Below are 21,459 nucleotides of genomic sequence, written 5' to 3' on the forward strand. Positions count from 1 at the left end.
ACCAGAATATTTCCAGAAGTGAGAACTGTCAGGACATGAACTTTCTCCTGTTGAATGCTGCATTTGAGAAAGGAAACTGGACATCATCCCAACATTTTCCAGACTTCACGTGTGTGAAAACAGTTCACGTTGCAAATGAAGCTCAGTGAAATCATCACAGGTCTGCATGCTGATAAAAGGCAAGTTTGCGTTCATTTATGTGCACAGCGTATATTCACATTCACATATTGTGTCAGCTCAAATGTAAACTGTTCCCAGCACCTGACACATTCAGATATTTGTTTGAAAAGAATATCCAATGAGAAGTGTTTTTCAAACTGCAAAAAAGAAAAACAAAATCACATCACAGTCCATCAGCAGAGTAAACTGAAGCCTTGACAAAGAAGAGTGTTTCTCATGGGCATTAATACCCGTTTTATGTTTCACATATAATCAACATCCTGGTTTTGAGAAACGTGGACAATCCACTTGACGTACTTCAGCAGAAACTTGAACAGTGTGGCATGTCAAAACCTTTTCTGAACATCTTGTGGCTGAGAAAGAAATCAAGACAACTGCACAAAGATGATCAGAAATTACTGCATGATCATGTACACAGGAAAATAGGAAAAAAAATACGTTACTCATGTTTCCTATAAAGACTAATTTGGACATACAGGAGTCTGATATGAAACTGACTGAAACGGTACTTTTAGTGTTTCAGACATTAACTACAGTCATGGTAAAAAGAAATTACAGCCCCCGTCAGTTGTATGTTTTTTTTTGAACAGTTATGGTCAGATGTTTACATAACACTCATTGTGAGCATGAATGATTTCTTCCAACTGTTCTTTTTCAGGGTGGAATGACTATACAGCACAAATCTTTAATGACTTTAAAATGAGTTGAAGTTATTTTGGATTATTTCTAATCCACACAGGGTCAAATATACTGCTTAATGTACTACAGTGTCTTGACTTGATAAGGCCTATTAACTTCTCCTTAGTGATCATGATTGGGCATTGATATACAGTCTATTTGACAGCACTCATTGAACTGACCAATACTCAGAACAATGGTAAAGTCCAAAGAGCCCAGTGAAGATGTAAGAAGGAGAAATACAGATTTACAGAAACTGGGAAGGTATCTGGAGCCATTTCTAAAGAACTGCAGTTTCTAAGATCATAAGTTCAAACTGTACACAAGTACAGGTTATTTGGATGTGTCACCACTTTGCAAACGGCAGGAAGAAGATCCAAACTGTCACATTTAAATAAAAGGGAAATTAGTTAGGATGATCAGGAAGAATGCAGGAACCACCAAGATTCAAGTCTGCCATGAACTGGAAACTGCTGGAACACCAGTGTTAAGTTCTGGACTTTGGATCATTGTAACATCTTCATTCTTTTCTGTTTTTTTCAGTTTTGTGACCTGACATTTAGCCGTCAGACTGACGGCCTTACACTTGAATCGGAACACTTTGGTACACAGAGGAGTTTATGGTTGACTCAATGACTGCAGGATGCCCAGATCCTCTGACTACAAAACTAACAAATCATCACCCCTACATTATCCAGCTTAAAAGCTAGTATGAGGTTTGTGCTGGTATGCTGTGTTTGGTTTTTTGCCAAACACAGCTCTTTGCTTTTGGACCGAATATCTCCATTTTGCTGTTGTGCTCAAAGGACATTTGTGGGTTGTTCAGATTAAATTTTGCAAACTGAAGTTGTGCTGACAAGGTCTTTTTAGGGAGAAGAGGCTTTCTCCTAGAAACCTTTCCAAGACATTTTCTGTCATTTTCTAATTGTACTGTCTAACTGAGGCCTGTAGAGTCTTGGCACTGTGTTAACACACCTGAATGCTTCACACCTGCAAACTGTCTAAACATCTGCTTTTACAAAAGGTGGTCAAACTTGCTGATCATCAGTTAATTAAGTGCACTTAGCCAGCACTTGGCTGCTATTTACCCCCTTAATTCCTATGGCTGCAGAGAAGCTCTACTTAGTTTTTCCACACACAGCTTTTGGATTTTTTGTTTTGTTTTTTTTATAACGTCCTTTCACTAGCTGGAACCACATCACATTTAGGTTTTACAGCATTTCGAGTAGATAATGGCAGATGGTGTGGATATGAATTGAGACTGTGGTTTGGGGAAGGCCTCAGATGGGACTGGCAGCAGGGAAGATGCCAAGGTAAAAATGAGGAGGGAATGAACTGAAAAAGAGAGGAAGGCTGGGAGACAAAATCAAGAACAAACAGCTTGTAGTGTAGGGGTAGGGGTCATATAAAGACAGAACTAGAAGGGATGTGTATAGAGGTGTGGTCCTACTCCAGAAATTATCTACAAGATATTAAAACCTTATAATTTAAAGAGGATGTCCCTTCTTTTTGCCATGACTATGAATCATATCCTGTCAAGGTAGAATAATTATTAAAGCAGCTTTAGGCATATTTACAGTCATTTCAGTAGAAGCATAAACCTATTATTATGATTAAATTACTCACTAATAAGGCAGATGATACAACATCTCACCGTGTTAAAAATAAATAAGCACTTTAGATATTTACATCTCATTTATCTATCGGAAGCTGAGCATAAAAAAAGCATTAAAGTTTCAACGCAGTCCAAATCACAATATAAATCAATGTAATTTTTCTCCACACAAGCCTGACATTGCTTGTTTGTATAGCGCTTTTCTGATACAAACCTTCTGTCTGCAAAGAGATACAGCTTTTCACAGTCTGAGACGATGCTCACGTAACATTTCTACCACATTTAAGTTGAACTAATTCATTCATCACTGCTCTCAGTCTCACTTCTCTTTCATTCCTCTCAGCTACATAATAAAAAAAAAGACTAATTTTCATTGCAAGCTCTCATGATTCCTAGTAGATTTAAACAATGCTCTTCAGCGTATCAAATGCGGCTTTCTGCTCATCTGTGTTGCTCAGTGAGTCGATGTCATCGTACACACGCTGGTACTCTTGCAGGAGTGAAACAACAACTCCATGGCCAAACTGCATGGCGTCATCTAGAGGTGTATTCCCCCATCTAACAGGTAACAGGGCACAAAATGGACATAAATGTTTTTTTTTTAAGTTAGTGTTATCGCTTTCAAATGAAGGAGAGGACAATTTAAATTCCTACCTGTCCTTCATGTGAGGATTCACTTTACATATCTCGGTTAGAAAGATTATAGCTTCCACTTGACCTGAAAAGAGAGGAAAAAAAAAAAAAAAAATGCAGCAAGCCCAACGTCAGAGCCCAAAGAACAGAAGACTAAACATGCTGTAGTCAATTTAGACTTCTTTGAATGTTGAAGCCAGGATTTTCCAACAATGAAAGAAATAATAATGAAAAGTGTCACCTTCTGCAGCAGCGATGTGGAGCACTGTGCGAGAGTCGTAGTCCCTCTGCTCCATGTTCACAGCCGAAAGGGCAAACCTGGGGGGATAACAAGGACACGGGATGGGAGATAAGACGCACACGAAAAAGGTTATTGTAACTCCAGTGAAGGACAACTGTCAGAAACCATGGTATGTGAGAAACAGTTACAAGATGAAACCACATTTATATGGCAGCTAACATGCTCTTTAATGTTTTTTCCCTTTCTTTATGGAGAATTAGGTAAGAAGACTGATACTGCCTCATAAAGGTCTGTTACAGCCAGCAGACAAGCTAGCTGGACATAAAGACTGTTAACATACAGTATGTTAAAATGTATTTATTTAGTATGACAACAAGAAAACTTAGCACAAAAAGTGATTATTTCTTTGTTGTAACAATGTGACACTGTTGTTTCCTTTTAAATGGTGCCACATTATAAGGAAAATGCATTTGCATTGACGCCCAAAAATCTGCTTATGTAAGAATGCATCATACAACAGTTTGTGTTGTGTATGTGTTTCTGGTAAAAACTAAAAAACGATTATATCCAGGTTTTACTTACCTTCTTAGAGCAGAGACGTCACCATTGTATGCTGCGAACATCAGGTTTACCACTGACTTGTTCTAATGGATCAAACAACAAACACTGTGAGAGTGGTTGTATCTGCTTTGTTTTGGATACTCATACTAAACATGGCCAAAGTATTGCATATTAAGGCAATCTGTATAATGTTAAAGCTCAGCCTTCAGATTGCTCTAGAATCTTAGTTTCAGATGCATTTTGTCTCCTTTAGGCTCAAAGAAAGGGTTAATTATGTCATCTCAAACACAGATGGTTGAGAACAGTTACAGTCAGTCACAGTCAAGATCATGCAACTCATCAAAAGTGTACAAGGTCGCAACAATAATGGAGACAGGAGAAAAACTCAGGCAGCTAAATACTTAAACTGGTCCATTGTAGGTGATGTGAAGCGATACAGAAAGAGTGTGATTACGCAAATACCACATCCTATGTGTGGTATAAAGTGTTTACACAAATTAGTATTTCATGCAGTGAGTTGCAGTTAGAAACCTCACAGCTTTAACAGTGTTAAACGAGTACATTCTAAACACTTTTAACCTCCTAAGACCCGAACTCTTCCACGGGGCTGATTGTTTTTACGTTCATCAGGTCCCAAAGAATTGCCAGATTTTTCTTTACCTAATCTTTGTTTCTAAGAAAAATGAGATCCACATATGAGGATATTCATATAAAATTTCGATAGAACAGTAGCAGTATAATGTCCTCGTAAGTGGATATCAGGCCCTTGTAGAGCAAAATTGAGTATTTTGGTCTAAATAACCCAAAATGTGATGTCCACATATGTGGATGCCAGGTCCTAGGAGGCTAAACAATCAAACCTTTAAACAGTCACAGATCTTGCTGTCAAAACCTTCTGTTTTTGAGAACAGCCAATCAGAAGAAAGCTTGTTTAAAGAGACGGGTAAGGGAGATAAATCTGTTTGTTTAATGGAGTGGATAAATAAGGACTATTTATCCTTATCCTTGTAACCTTGGACTCTATTTGAGACCAAGGTTACAAATATGAACCTTGATAATGAGCATAACAGGGCTCCAGTATATTGTTAGTAATTCATGTTCCTACTTCTCTGACATCATCACCAAAAACAGTCATAATGCTCGGGTCTTATTTTCTACAATTGACAGGCTAACAAACCCTCCTGTGTCAGTGGCAGCTAAACTTCATTCGATTATGGCCTGCAATGACTTCGCCAAATTCTTCACAGACAAAATCCAAAAGATTAGACAAGCAATTGGTACATCAACAGCAAATTCAGGATATGTACTGTGTCCACTGAAAAACTGTTTAAACACCATCAAACAGTTTCACCCTATTAACAGCAAAGACCTGGAGGACATCTTAGGTCAACTGAACACCTCCTCTTGCCGTTTAGATGTCCTGCCAACAAGTTTTTTCAAAAAGGTCTCAAAGACTTTGGAGTCAGACCTGAATAACTGCTATGATGCCTTCCAGTCAGGTTTTAGACAGAACCACAGCACTGAAACCGCTCTGACCAAATATGTCTGAATACAGACAGTGGAAAAATGTCAGTCTTAGTTTTGCTGGATCTCAGTGCAGCATTTGATACAGTTGACCACAACATATTACTCAAACGACTGGAGAACTGGGCAGGTCTTTCAGGAACTGTACTAAACTGGTTCAAAACATACTTAAAAAACAGGAAATACTTTGCATCAATAGGTAACTTCACATCTGTGCAGACAAGTATCACATGTGGAGTTCCCCAAGGTTCCATCTTGGGACCCCCTCTGTTTAACATTTACATGCTCCCACTGGCACAGATTATAAAGAACAACAAAATAAACTATCACAGCTATGCAGATGACACACAAATATATATCACAATGTCATCAGGAGACCGAGGCCCTGTACAGGCTCTTGGTAAGTGCATTGAGGAAATTAATGACTAGTTATGTCACAATTTTCTCCAGCTAAACAAAAACAAATCTGAAGTAATAGTCTTTGGTGCCAAAGAAAAACGATTACAGGTCACCAGCGAACTTCAATCTATACACCTAAAAACCACAAACCAGGCGAGAAATTTGGGTGTAGTGATGGATGCAGACCTAAACTTAGAAAAACCCATTAAGACAATAACAAAGTCAGCTTACTATCACCTCAAGAATATTTCAAGGATAAAAGATCTGATGTCTCAACAGGACCTGGAAAAACTAGTCCATGCATTCATCTTTAGTAGGCTTGACTACTGTAACAGCATCTTTACAGGTCTACCTAAAAATCAGTCAGACAACTACAGCTCATTCAGAACTCTGCTGCTCGAGTCCTCACTAAGACCAAAAAAGTGGACCACATCAGTCCAGCTCTGAGGTCTTTACACTGGTTGTCTGTCCGTCAGAGGATAGACTTTAAAGTTCTGATGCTGGTCTATAAAGCTCTGAATGGTTTAGGACCAAAATACATCAGCGACCTCCTGACCCAGTATGAACCTTCCAGATCCCTCAGGTCATCTGGATCCGGTCTTTTATCAGTTCCCAGAGTCAGAACCAGACACGGAGAAGCTGCATTCAGCTTTTATGCTCCATATATCTGGAACAAACTCCCAGAAAGCCTCAGATCAGCTGAAACGCTCAGTTTATTTAAATCCAGGTTGAAGACTCACCTATTCTCAGCTGCATTTGAATAAAGCACCAAATCCACACTTTTAAGCTTAAATTTCAAAACTTATATTTTAACTACTGATTTTATCTACTGTTTTTTTTTTAACCAATTTTAAATCATGCTTTTTATTATTGTTTGTTTTTTAATGTCTCTGTAAAGCACTTTGAATCACCTTGTTGTTGAATTGTGCTATATAAATAAACTTGCCTTGCCCTCTGCTGTTTAGACTGCTTACATTGAACTCTGGTTCTCTCTCTCTCTCTCTCCCTCTCTCTTCGGTGCAGTTTGTTTGTGCAGATGTGAACATGCTGCAGACCAAAACAACTAAGAAGTTGGCGACTGACTGCTTCCAAATATGTGATGATGTGTGATGCTTTATTTATATTTGGTCAGATAACCACTTTTGTCAGCTCTTTCCTGTATTTACTTTTGTTGCGCCTTCCACAGATACATTAGGCTAATATAAGAGGACTGAAAGTCCATATTTGGCTTGTTCGCTGTGAGTTTTGTGAAGTAACCAAATGGGAAAGTTTACAAACTCATCCTCTGACTCCAGACCAGAGGAAGCAAACTATCGGTGTGAAAACACCCTTAGTTAGTCAGTCACCTGAAAAGAAAGCACTGGCAACACTTGTTGCACTAAACTCACTGGATCATCATCGTCATCTAATCGTCTCCTCGGGTCGTGTTTCTTAGTGAAATGCCTCAGGTTGTCGTAATTGTGGAAGTTAAAGCAAGACACGAGATCCTGATGAATCAACAAATAAAAGACAATAATTAATATGACATACATAACATGTGGTGTATTTGATCTTTAACTTTTTATCATAAAAACACAAAGAAGACATGAACATTTAGCTTCTGTTACAAAATGTAAATATTTAAGACTTAAAAAAAAAAAAAAACTGTCATTATGTTTAAGAAGCATACCTGACAGAAGTGAATGCCACGAACACTGTTTCCAAGACGATCTAATGGTGGGGACCAACACATCATACCCATGACATTGGGGACCACCAGCAGTACAGCACCTGAAACGCCAGATTTAGCCGGCAAGCCCACCTAGACAAGGACAACCAACAAAACATCTGAAATCTCAATGCAAACATCTCATGATTAGTACTCTATGATTTAAAAAAAAATAAAAAATCAATTTTCTTCCTCCAGTACAGGGACTCACATGGAAGGCAAACTGTCCAGAAAAGTCATACATGCCGCACGAATGCATGAGACTTAGGGTGTTGCGCACTGCCTCGGCACTCAGCACGCGGTCGCCTGTGATTGGACAAATACCCCCATTTGCCAGCGTGGCAGCCATGACGCTTCCTGACTCGCAGGTTACCTCTATGGAGCACAGCTGGAGTTTAAGAAAAAAAAAAAAAAAGATTAAACACTCACAGAATTGGACTATATTGTTCTTACTGTATTATTCTTACATTACAGATTTCTTTTGCAACGTGGAAACTTGTGAGGGAAATATTTTGCTCTATAGTAGTTTTAGTGTTTAACCCTTCACTTTCTTGATTAGCTGGTCGCCAACTATGTCAGTTTCTTGATGCAGAAAAGATTGTGTGTAAAGACTGCTAAGAGATGAGTCCGTAAACTATAACAGAAAAAGATCAATTAGCTAAATCATGTAAATTTCAGGTGTTAATTCTGGTCGCCATGATTGACTTTTCATGGTGCACATTAAAATTTCACTGACAAGTTTCAGGGTCGGGTGAGTGTTGAATGGGTATTTCATGGCTTTTTACTGATATTTTAAATATGAGAGCTGCAGACTTGTCAAGTGAGGGAGGCCATCATTTGGCTGAAAAAGCAAAATTAACCTATCCCAGAGATGGCAAAAACTTTAGAAGTGGCCAAATAAAAAATCTGACAGAAGGAAGGACGAAAGAAGGACGAAAGAAGGAACTAGCTTAATCGTTTCTAACAATTAAGGACCCTGAAATGTACTTTATAGGTTTTTTTGTTCACTACAGACTTCTTGGCTTTAAATATATTATCTGCCCCTGCTGGTAATGCAACTTCTGCATGCATGCCCATTTCATGTTTCGGAGAGGCAAAGCATGACATTGACAACTAACCGAATTATAAAAAAGCAGCTTAACAATATCTAACCAGGAGAAAAACATTTTTGCAGGAGGTAGGAATATCATAATCAAAGTCTATAACCAAGAGACACTCAAGAACAGGAAGGCTAAACTTTGCCAAAAAACAAACAAACAAACAAACAAACAAACAAAAAAAACACAAAACACTCAAGCCTGCAAAATTCTGCAAAAGCGTAGAGGGCTATGCTCTGATTCAGCCAAATGCTGCAAAACAGCATGACAGCACTACATAGAGCAAATCGATAATGACCCCCAAAAATGCTACATAATCAAGCAAAACGTTTCTTAACGTAAAGAAATGGGATAATCTTCAGTAGCCAAGTCAATCATCTCAACGCTACAGAGCATGCTTTGGTAAAAATGTCTGTAGTACCTTAACAGTTAACGGAAAATTTTTGTAAAACCCCTTGAAGTAAAGCTGGAAGTATGTACTTCAATCACATATTGATAGTATAATTTAAAATTCACTGTGATGTGATGAACAGAGGCAGTGAACTGTAGCAGAGTGTAGATTTGCCCTAGAAAAAGAAGTTTCACTGTCCAGCAAATTATCGACCTATAATAATCATGAGGTTTCTAATTACACTGCTTACTTAGCTAAACGTTAATATTAAAGCTGAGGTTAGTGGGAGTGATACTTATTTAAATACTTGCAAAGTGTCATAGATTATTGGACAATTGGAAACTTGAACAAGGGGTAAAAAGATTCATTATGTGGACATCATGACTGGTGCCGCCATCCAGTTGTGTTTAATCTGGATCAAACTGTTGGACCAACTGACAGGGAGCTGCTCTGCTAGCATACACATGCTAAAATATTGTTTCCAACAACTTTAAAGGACAATCTCACCTGAAAGTAAAAGTCAAGAGCTGCGATCATATCTGCATTTTCAGGAAAGCACTGCAAGGAACAAGATTAGAGTCAGCATATACTATTCAATTAAATTTAAAACCTCAATTCAATAACCCCTGAAGTAATTAATATTGTATGCAAAACACCAAAAATAATAAACGCACCTTTTTCTCTTTGAGGTAATACCCAATGGCAAAATTCCTGTCACCAGTCTCCCTCTCTGACTGGAAACTGCCGGCACACAGCGATATGAAAACCATCATTCAGGGCACAAAATGACAATAGTTTTTTCATTTCTTGCAGCAGGCCACTCACGTTGCATTGCTGAAGCCCACATACTCTGTACCAGCCATGCTTTTCAAGAACTCCATCACCTGCAGTAACATCACTTTTAGAGACCATTGAGCAGGAAGAACAAATACCAAAAAGGGACTAGATATAAAAATTTCTAAAAATAAAACATTTACTTACATAGTCAAACCTCTCAGCCTTATTTGAATGAGGCTGTAAGAAGAGAAGAGGAAAAATAACTTTCTGTTGCCAGCTCAATAGAGTCAGTAAGTCCCTACAGATGGCAGTGTTTGAGTGCTTTGACACTGAAGCATACTTTTGATTTTGGGTGTGTGTCAATATCTGATGTGCACATGGTGTGTTTCAGCGTGTCAGCCCACGTGGCAATGTGCTCGCTGTGGCGTGAGGGCTGCTTATGGTTGTGCTTGAATTTCATGGACCAGGAGATGATCATTACCGTGTTGTAGAGGTACCAAAAGGGGATGGTGCTACATTCATATTTAATGGCCTTATCTCGAAAGGTTAAGGATGATAGCAGACATCACTGAGTTCAAGGAAAGACCTGAGGACTAAATCTCATGACCACTAAAAGAGTAGGCTTTATGTCTTTCAAGGGAATTTATCTCTGGTGTGCTACCCAATATGAAAAATAATTTTTGACCAAAACATACAAATGTTTGATATGTTAAACTTTGATATGTAAACCTTTGCAATATTTATGCACTCCCGAATGTGCACAAATATTGCATCTTCTATATACTTTGTAGTTTTAGCCTTTAATTTCCTTTTCTGTGTCTAAAATAAATGCTTTAAGTATATAATCTCCTCAGTGTAAATATAAACTATATGCAGATACACTGAATAAACTATGTTGACACAAGTATTGCCCCCTCTAAACACATGGAGCTGTGAGGCTGGCTAACACACCTTCAGTTCTGGGGGCCACAATTGGCCACAAGCATGCACACGCCATGTTGTCCGCCCCAGACCGATTCCCCTCCCTTGCAGCTGCACTTGGCCCACATATGATAAGAGTCAGCTGTCCTACTTCAAAAACCAACACAAGCAAAGCCTCCACGACCATATATGACTGTATGTTTTGGAGTAAAGGCAAAGATCACAGATAAGTCACTATGAGGGGGATATAATCTCAGCCAATAGATAAGGATGTCATGGCTGTTGCTGACGTTATCCATCAGGAGGGAGTTTGTTCAGTAAACTTTAACCTATTTGGTATAAAAGTGTTGCTTTCTAGAACTTTGCATTGTAAATAACATTACATCACCAATAGTTTGACCTTTAAGAAACCAGCAATCTGTGGCTTTCAGCTGTGTATTTCTTTAGCGCTTCATACCCATGAAAAAAAGCAATTTTCTAAACTAGCTCACAACATTTAGCTCACAATTGTCTTTATATTGAATATTCTACCGTCCAAAGTACCACTAAAGGGATTTGCTTGCTTAGGTCACACACAGATTGCAAACTGTGGCACAATCAGGTTTCATAATGACTGCAAATTTTATAAGATTGCAAACCATACAGGGCTCGTCCCTACTCATGCACTGGCTACAGGAATAAAAAAAGAGAGTTTGTCTAGTTTTTTGAAAGAGAGTTATTTTTTTGGCAACTTCAAGCTCGTGTTGAGCCGGCAGCTAAAACCCAAATGAAACCATACATTATGAAAAAATATTTTGCAAAACCTATTTCACTCCTGCTTTGTACAGACTTTTAAACAGGTGATTACCCCTTTGAACTGTGAATCTCTGGAGAGGCTACAGAACACTATGCTGCACTGTACTAATTCAAGGGAAAACATTTAATAAGGACTGGGTTTAAAAATGGAAAGCCTACTTTTGGTCATGTCCAGCTGCCTCCTAAGAGACTCGTCTGTTTTGCCCCAACAACCTCATAATGACCGACAACTACGTAAAGTTATTTTATGTGCATATTCTTAAACACAGACATGTGCATTCAGTAAGCATCTATTATCACATCAATGTATTCAGGGCTTAGATTTTACCTTAATTAAAGAACTGATGACAATAGCTCCAGCATTCACCATGGGGTTGTGTGGTTTATCTGCACAAGAAATGAGAGCAAGTTATCACTGATTTGCCCCTAACCACAAGAATAATAAACTGAGACTGGAGAATAAATTTCATCTTGGGGGCTTAGGATGCAGCAACGGCTAATGAACTGAAGACATGCAGTAAAATCCAATTTGCTTTAGAGATGAGCAGGTACTTTAATTGTAACCCAGCTGGCAGGAAAATTTCATACAACATTTGTAAATGTTATACCTACAAGCTCTAATGATGTTTCCGATTGGATGTTCAAGGAATATTTCTAGGTTAGAAGTTTAATGCATTTCTGACTGCAATATACATAATAAATATAATGCTTTGAAAATGTTCATTCATGGAATTACACGGAAACATTAAAAATGCAAATATTCTCTGCATTCAGAGAATATTTCCAGGATGTTTTTGGCATTCCTTTAATGTGATGGAAAAAAAGATAATAAGCAAAATAAAAACAAAAAAAAAATACACAGCCTGTGTGGGTTGACTCTGGGTACTCTGTTGGGACATTAGGTTAACTGTGGTTCTTAACTGGAAATAGGTGGGAATAACCATCAAACCCTCTAACTGCAGCTAAATACACAGATAACTGTTTGTTTTCAATTCTGAAATTGCGCAGTAATGTTGTTCCCATCCACATAATGTCCTCACAGAGACCACGTACGTGCTGATCGCTGGGTCGGACAGAATAATATGTGCAGCAGTGTCTGGACAATTGAAAAAAATGGAGGGACAGATGTTTTTGTAAACTCTGACTCATGTTATTATCGCAGGGAGCATAAATGGGGTTCTTTACGCAAATCACTTGCCTTCCTCATTTAGTGACAGTTTGTTGAACTTGAGACCACTTGGCTCTTTGCCCACAAACTGGTGAACGTGCTCACTGCCAAACTCGTGCACAGCGATGGCGTACTCCAGAGGCTTCACACATGACTGCAGACAGAAGGGAACCTTGGTGTCACCCACAGAGTGTCTGCATGACATGAGGATGTAATGGAGAAAAAAATAAAATAAAATAAAAAATAAAATAAAAATGGAGGCGTGTTAGTGAGGCAGTACACACGGTGGAGGTTTAGAGAATGGAAAGACGTAGAACAAGTGGAACTGATACTGCACCTCTGTCCGTCGATTGTGCACAGAGATACACCCCACAGGTCAGGGCTGAACTTAGCCAACTGTGGAATGTAGTCAGCCACCTGCATAAAGACAAGAAACATGTGAGTGAGCTAAAAAATGATGACGCACACGCTAAAATCAATACGCGTGTTGGTCTGGCACTTACCTGTCCCCCCTCCTGCTGATGCGCACTGTCGTACATTGTATCAATTTGGTGGACAAACTTTTCAAAGTCTGGGATGATAAATTTTTTTCTGAAAGCCTTAGTCAGCAGCATGATGTTGTTGCCCACACACCTACGAAAGGACACAATTACAATGAGGTCAAGAAACCCTTAAAAGGCGCGCTTTAATTAGTAAATTTTGATATTCCTAACTGTCACTGAAGCTACTTTGTAGCAAAAACACTGCCCATAAAACCACCCTTCAATAGGAGGAGCCAAATAAAAGCTGTTCAGTGAGTAAATCCAGGTACCGATCAGTGGTTTCATGGCAGACATTATGACCCTTTACAGTTAAAAGACATTATATATATTAATGCAAAGATGGTTCTGTGCCAGGGAGCCGTGTCAATGTGACAGAAATGCAGCATGTACAATTCCCACAACTGAACCAGACAAATGGATTTAATAAATTTTATTATTCACACCAGTGTGATAAAACAGGACTTTTATCCCATGTAATAAAGTGTAATGGAGACTGAGATGTTTTCATAAACAAATAAAATCCCTTTGCCTCTGCTGTGTTAAGTTACAGCAGAAATTGTGGGAAATATTGGCTTACTTGGATTATTAATATCAGACGTATTCTTTGTGATGTGAGACAGGCAAGCAACTCCACCTCAGCTTCACACATAAGACAACAGAAAACGCTGAACAGCAAACACCAATCATAAACAATTAACAATTACAGGGCCTCTTGGGTACTTCGCTAAGCCAAGTCGAGACGAGCTACGTGATTAAAGTACTAAGTTAAATTTAATGAAATTTGGTGGAGAGGTGGAGCTTTGTGAGGTTTTTGATGACTGCGGTCTTGGTCTAGGATATTGTCTCAGAGTGACTCTCAGGACGATTAATCAAACAAAGAGCTGTACAGCTAGCAGGTCCTCAAATGGAGCCATATAATACTGTGCAAAGGTATTGAGCTTTCACTCATGTCTTGGCATTTTGCTTAAAAAAAAAAAAAATAAATAAAAAGGAAAAGGGAAAAATATGTGCAGGATTTTACTGAAACTTGCAAACAAATCAAGGTACAGCACGTAAGGCAAAAAACAGAGTTTCTGCAACTCTAAATAAGCTTGAAAGCCAATATTTGAGATCAGCACCTTGAGTGTATTAAGCAGTAGCTTGAGTGCAGGAAGCTGGTGAGGAACTTTGTGGAGAGGTCTGGAAGAAATCACCTCCTTTTCAATGTCAGCAAGGCAAATTGTAGACTGCACTATTTTTCATTCTTAACCCGTTACTGTAAGACAACAACTTCCCTTGTAAGGATCAATAAAGTAGCTATCGGTCTATTCTTTCACACAGCCTGAACTCTCTGAGGCAAGCTTTTGCTTTAACTTCTTTAAGTAGTCTTCAGAAATCGTTGTCCAGTCTTCTTGGCCAACCTGTGACTAATAGCGTTTTATTGTGTTTTATATCCAGGCATGCTTTTACTGCACTGACGGTGTTTTGGGGAATGTTGTTATGAAGCTGTTGCTCGTGAGACACTTTGTAGATAGTATTGCATCACAATGTGACTTTTCTGAGTTCATAATTAAATCAGTTTTCAAGATCCTCAACACCACTGGCTGAAATACAATCTCATTTCAGCCAGTGGTGTTTTCAGCCATGACAGAGACTCTGCTGTGTTTTGAAACACACCATTCACTTTTGTAGTTTTTTTAATGACCTTCCCATAAAATACTGACAGCGATTTGAACTACAAATGCACCTTTCTCCACATTTCCCTTTCTTAAGAATGTTTTCTTCACAGCAGCTTCAGTGAACAGCAGATGGATCAACTGAAGGTCCAGATCCATCCATCATGTCCCGTATCAGGTCTTTGTTGGATTTCTCTCCCATTTCTTAAGGACATGAATTTCAGATACTGTTCATCTTTTGCAGATAGTTTTTCATGCCTGCTACTTCTTCTTTTGTACTCCATATTTCCAGTTCACTTAATTTTTTTTAAGAGCACACTATGCACTGTACATGCTTACATTTTCTACAAAAAGTCTTTGGGAATCACCTTGTTGGTGCAAAAACACTATCTTAGGCCATTTTTCAAGGATTAATCTAAAGAAATACGAAGAAATGATTAGCTTTTGTTGCTAGTAACAGTAAAATTTTTATTTATTATGGGTTGTTATGTGTAGACTCAACACTAGTTCATTACTTGAGCCTTGCATGGTTCATAAGTCAAATGGCAAAGAAACAATTCCTCTGAAAAAGGTTAACGATTGGACTGACTCAAGACTTTTTGCACAGTACTGTATAAACTGAATGGCTTATACATCAGAATGGCTGATTGCACCTTTAAGCTAAAAGTTATATTAAGTAGTTTACTCTGAGTTATATGTAGTTGTATTACTACATAACCGTTTTTGAGAATTAGTCAAAACACTCCTCTGTAATATGAGCGTCCAAGCTTAGACCCTTAAAAACCTGAACCATGAAATAAAGCATTTATTGAAACTTAAATAACATTAATTTGCATATATTTTAATTCATCAAATGAGTATAATATTTGTTACATTTGGCTTTTTTTGCAATTTTGTTTTATTGCAGAAAAGGAAAACTCATTGATGATGTAAAAGTCTCAAAAAATGATACACTTGGCTTTACAAGATAAACCTTTGGCTTTTTTCAAAGAAAAGGAGTCCAGACATTTTCTTTAGCTTCTTTGATCCAAGCGGAAAATTCTGAAGTTATTGAGAAAGGTGGTGCCTGAAAAATTGTTTATATAACTAAAACATCAATCAATAATTGAAATCTTCAACACGCAGGCTTCAAAGTAACCTGTTTCAGGCCAACTGACATTTAGCTAAAAGGGTAAACAAACCTGCCCATACCAACTCATCCAGTAGTTATTATAGACTTCCATTGCTGTGTGTGTTAACTGCTCAGCAATGCAGTATGCTCTCAAGGAAAGGTATGCACATTCTGTCACAGCTCTGAACTAAAATATCTGGGCCCAGAGGCCTCACTAATCCAAGACGATGCTAACGTGAGGTTTGGGACACCAGGAAAAGAGAGTGGAGAGAGCTTCCATTATTCATACGGGTCATCTCTTTAAAAAAATAAAAGCTAGCTCTTTCTGTTTCTAGTAGCATATTTATAGTATGCTCTTGAGTGTTCTTCAGGAACAGATGACCTCACAAATTTTAGAAAACAAGCACAGAAAATCAGAAATGACCAATTAATTTTAACAGAGATAGTCAGACTATTTAACCCTGTGCTGTTCCAGGCCAAAGGAAGAGAGCGAGTGAATTACACAAGTCTGCTATGAAATGATATGTCTGGTCAGCAGCCTGCATAGCACTTACGGATCTGTTGGGCCTGCTAATGTAATTGCCACAGTCTGGAGCCAAACCAGAATGATGCCCTTTCATTAACAGCCCCAGAGACCCCCTGTCTTCCAGCACACTCCACTGCTTTGGCTGGCATGCATGCACGTGAATTTTGTTAGCTGCAGCTGTCGGCCATAAAACGCCCGTCTCTGTCAGGCCCTTGGACTCAAATAGCACTGATCACAGATCACTAACAAACACTCATGTGAAAACTCAACCAAACTTCATCATCACTCAATCTTTATTTGAAAGATTATAATTAAATATATTTCACTCAAGGTCTTCTGACTAGTTTTCAAGTATTCAGCAACTGTGTCCCCAAACGACATCAGTTTGGCGATCGTTGCTCAAGAGTTGGCAGTTTGTCTTGTAATCAGAAGGTTGCCAGTTCGAGCCCCAGCTTGGACAGTCTCGGTCGTTGTGTCCTTGGGCAAGACACTTCACCTACGGCCTACTGGTGACGGCCAGAGGGGCCGATGGCAGCCTCGCTTCTGTCAGTCTGCCCCAGGGCAGCTGTGGCTACAACTGTAGCTTGCCACCAGTGAGTGAATGAATAGTGGAATTGTAAAGTGCTTCGAGGGTCTCGAAAAGCACTATATTAAATGCAATCCATTATTATTACATCACCATACACAATGCTTTTTCACCTTCTGAAAAGTTTCTTATCCATCATGACTATCCCAATGGAGTCACGGGTGGATTGTCGCATCTGATGGACACAATCGCGCAGCCGAGGGTCAGATGTTAACAAGCCTGTTTTTCTTAAAGCCTGCAGAGAAGGGAAATAAGAAGCACAAGGGAGAAAAGAAGGGAGTGACCTACTGACATATTCTTTCACACACTGAAAAAGCTTTTTATGTAAGAATATTAAACATGTGTCAAGGACATGTACAGTGAAAGAGCTGCAAAGCTTCAGGTGTTGCCACAAGGGAGAGAGGCGGAAATACAGGCATAGACCAGATCACTGGAATCCCTCTCGCAAGTCACAGTGACAGCCGCTGTATGTGGGTCTATTTTGGGGACACCATGTGTACAACCCTCCTGACCAGTGAGACACCTTTTGACTGGTAAGTGATTCTGTAAGCAAGCACGCGGCTCCAAACATGCTCTTGCAGGAAGTGCTAAAATTAGACTGTTGTAGTGTTCCTGAGTCTATTTTAGAGTCGAGCCCTTCAGTTGACTGTTTGAGGGTTGGGTTTGTGAGCACAACAGACAGAACTTTTTATAAATATATGTTAGCGAAAGGCAACAGCTTTTAAATGAAGCAGATTGTTTTTTTTAAACAGCAACATGACGTTCAGTTGTGCATTTAACAGCTTGTTGAAAATTTTTAAAAAAAAAAAAAGAAGAAAAAATTGGGTGAGTGGAAAACACACTTATAATTAATTTTTACAAGCTGTTCATCATCACACACAATTATCTCCTTTTCATTCACAAATGATGGCCCAGTGTATCCTTTGCTAAAGAAGGAAGTAAAGGAAGAACCAAAGTAGCTTTTTTTAGTATTTAGAAATTTCAAACATCTCTAATTATGGCTGCCATGCATATACTTCTGGGTCACTTTACTCACTTAGAAACCTTTCTAAGCAAATGTAACTATTTGACTGCACTCAAAGTCCTGACTCTGCCTTTTTTAGATCACCTGCTTTAGGTTTCCAGTGTTTTATGACACCCTGAGGGTCAATGTGTTTTGCAGTTGTTATTTCCATTGCAGGGACACCGAGTACCACTTTCCCGTTCCATCTCCGCTCCAGTAACCTCTATAAACACACCAAGTCATTTGTGCTGTCACCTGTGTTGACACACGTCTCTCCTTCTTAATGTACGTTCTGTTTTAAAAAGACTGAGTCGTCATAGACACCGCAGTCACCAGCTGTCTGTATAACATGTCGCATCACAGGAGAAAAGGGAAAAAGACTCCGAGTTTATGTTCTATGCTCTAAGTCTATGTTCTACTTCTCAGTAACCTGAGCTCTTGTGAGACTTTTAAGATATGAAAAGGTTCATATCCGTTCATAGAAGCATGACTTTTTTGAATGTGTGAGCTTAGTGGGACCTCATGTATCTGACAGGAACCTCATAATGCTCCTAAGATTAAGTAAGGAAATAGTCGGTGCTGGTTCCTAAATTAAATTCCTTTAATCTACTAATATTATTAAATCTACCAGTACAACATCTCAACTGTAAAGTCCTGTTGTAATTAAAGGCAAAATAATAATTAAAAATTAATGTGAACAATTAATATTGCTCTCTGATTCTAATTACTTTGTTCCTTAGTGCCACAGCTACTATATATAGTCCTATTGCTTAAGAAAGTCCCTAGACACTTTTTAAACCGGACTCCTCAGTCAGGTGGAGATGCTCTGGATTCCTGTTGTGGGATAACATGGCACTGCCAAGGGTGATTTGGTTAAAGTCAACGGTGTAGTCGAGTGTGTTTGTGTATGTTCACATGGGCCATGAAAAGCCAAAACAGTGCTCAGTGTGACAGAGGAAGTGTAAATGTGCTGCTGACGTACAGAGATGAACTGGGAGAGAGGGATCATCTCTTTGCCATCAGTGATGGTGTAGAAAAGCAGGTCCTCCATGCTGGACATCAACCTGCTTCTATAAAAACAAAAAACACACACGCAATAGGTTTTGATGTTTAAATGTGGACAAGCTTCAATGTCAGAACTTGAGCAATGAGTCAAAGTTTATGTCAACATAAAGCTAGTGTAAATACTGGCATTTTTCCAGCGATCTACTTTGATCCTAACATAAACTTTGTTTTAGAGAAGGCTCAACTACATGTATATTTAAAAAAAAAAATCTACATAAAATATACAGTGTAGTTTAGAGTGTTGCATACAATTATTATGCAGACAGATATTTTAAAATATAATTGAACTTATCAATTTTCATCTATAAGAAGGGCAAAACAATTAACCTGCTTGTCATGAAGTGTTATAGAGTTAGCAAGGGTGACTGAATCAGTTTCCAAAGAACCCAAAGTAACAGCACCATAGTCATTTTAAGATTGATAATGGTGTCACTCTCCTTTTTACAGCAATTTTCGCATCTTTCCTGCTGTAATTCTATACATAATAATGATCACTTGAGATTTACAGAATATGCACTTTTATATAGTGTTAATCACTGCACTTTTAATGTGTCTGTGTTTAGGTAATTAGCAGAATAAAGAAGGAAATTAACTGCTTTAAGTCTGGCAAGTAATTTGGTGCCAATTAAATAAAAAATGCTGTTATATCAAATAATATGAATTCACTGCCTCAATTATGCCATATTTCTCAATTGAGTAACTTTTATCACTAGCAAATACTTATTATTTAATCTACAAATTACTTTTTTGTATACACAGAGACACAGAGATTCTTGTTTTGTTTGACCAGCAGCCCAAATTAGAGATATTTAGTTACTCTCTATACATTACTTACTTAAATTACTGAAGGTAAGTGAAAAACATCAAATCAACATATTTAAAAATTTGAAACAGTGAAAATGTGAACTGCATAAAGAGGAAAAAGGGGACCAGGCAGAGTGATGGCCTGCTAATTAAACACAATATGTGTTATGGTAGCCTAGCTTTATATGTATTTTTTTTACATTTGTTTTTTTTTTTTTTAAATGTATTGGGTTTGCTCATTTCAGTTTAGCTTTTATTGTTTAAAAATGTATAATTTTAGTTTAGGATACGGGTCATGTCAAATAGGAACCTCAGTCTCAGTTAGCCTGCATTAAAGCCTCCTGATGTAACCACACCGACAAAAACGTTAGAATAGCCTTCAGTGTAGTTTTGTGGGAAGCAGATGTTATATTGTTTCTTGACCTGGCACACTGCCGTATTGTTAGTATTACAACTGTTTTGTCAAAGTTTGCTTTCCATGCATGTGTTTAATTGCTTTTATTAACCTCTGGACAAAAGCAAACCAACATTTTTTTCAGCTATTAGCAAACATTAGCTGCCTGCAAGCTGCAGTTTTACATCTCACAGACTTCATTGGTGAATCTTCCCAGCTTTACATAAACGGTAAGACTTTTTACCACAAAATAAGAAACTTTTCTGACAAATTTTACTTTAGTTAGTGTGGCCACCTGTTACTACAAGCTTGAATAATGAGGGGGACTTAAGCAGCTAATGCTAGTAGAATTATTACTCTTATTGTGAGAGTACTGTAGTAAAAATAAAAGTACTGAATGATTTTTTGACTAATTAATGATGACAGTCTTCTGTGACCTACTTGGTGTGTCCTTGGTCCACATCAGGGCCCTGCTGGTGATGATAGGCTCTGTGGGTGTGGGGTGATGCTGCTGCCCAGCAGGGGAGAAGAGCAGGTTGCTGAGTCCTGGACAAAACCATGCTGTCAGCTCCAACTCTAGCAAAGATCCCTGCATTTTTAAATAGCTGCAGGATTCCCGGGTTAGCTGTCCTCAGACTTTTCAGGCAATGCATTGTGATAAGTAGGGCTCAGCGTTTAATAATTCAAAGTAGTTTTTTTTTTTTTTCTTTCCTCCAGTAGCTGATCTTGAGAGATATCTGTGACCTGCGCTCCTTGGTCCTCGGAGCTTTAATAGCAGCAGCTGTCTTACAGACGGGATCAAGTAGAGGCTGTTGCTCCGGGGCGGGGCTGTGACACCGGCAGCATGGTGGGGTCAACAACCAGCACCTATCGACATGAAACTGATGTAATTTCGGCCAAAGTTAAATCACTTCCATTTAAACAAAAGAAAAAAAGAGAAAACGTTATATTCTCTATACTTTTCAGGGATTTATATTTTCCCCCTCTAGTGACCATCCAAAAATATTTATAAATTGAGATTAAATGGAGTTAAAACCTGGAATGAGCTCATAAACAAGCTTTGTTTTCGTTTTTAGGCATATATA

General features: G+C 38.5%; 1 protein-coding gene across 2 annotated transcripts; it reads right to left on the reverse strand.

Annotated features, from left to right (window-relative positions):
• Positions 1-1,391: 1,391 nt before the first annotated feature.
• Positions 1,392-21,157, reverse strand: gls2a (glutaminase 2a (liver, mitochondrial)). 2 transcript variants are annotated; one of them, XM_040008067.1, is made up of 18 exons: positions 20,816-21,157; positions 19,094-19,181; positions 17,222-17,343; positions 13,192-13,321; positions 13,026-13,105; positions 12,719-12,882; positions 11,849-11,907; positions 10,009-10,041; positions 9,853-9,911; positions 9,702-9,768; positions 9,535-9,585; positions 7,751-7,927; positions 7,501-7,632; positions 7,220-7,318; positions 3,930-3,985; positions 3,348-3,424; positions 3,128-3,191; positions 1,392-3,031 (listed from the first exon to the last, which is right to left on the reverse strand). In XM_040008067.1, exons 1-18 carry the CDS (start codon positions 21,025-21,027, stop codon positions 2,875-2,877), a joined length of 1,827 nt encoding a protein of 608 aa, XP_039864001.1. In that variant the 5' UTR covers positions 21,028-21,157; the 3' UTR covers positions 1,392-2,874. The 2 variants fall into 2 exon arrangements, with proteins under 2 accessions (XP_039864001.1, XP_039864000.1); XM_040008066.1 differs by having other exon boundaries at positions 3,930-3,991; positions 20,816-21,156.
• Positions 21,158-21,459: the final 302 nt, after the last annotated feature.

This window comes from Simochromis diagramma, unplaced genomic scaffold, assembly GCF_900408965.1.
Source record: "Simochromis diagramma unplaced genomic scaffold, fSimDia1.1 OVJJ01000545.1, whole genome shotgun sequence".
Lineage (NCBI taxonomy): Eukaryota > Metazoa > Chordata > Actinopteri > Cichliformes > Cichlidae > Simochromis > Simochromis diagramma.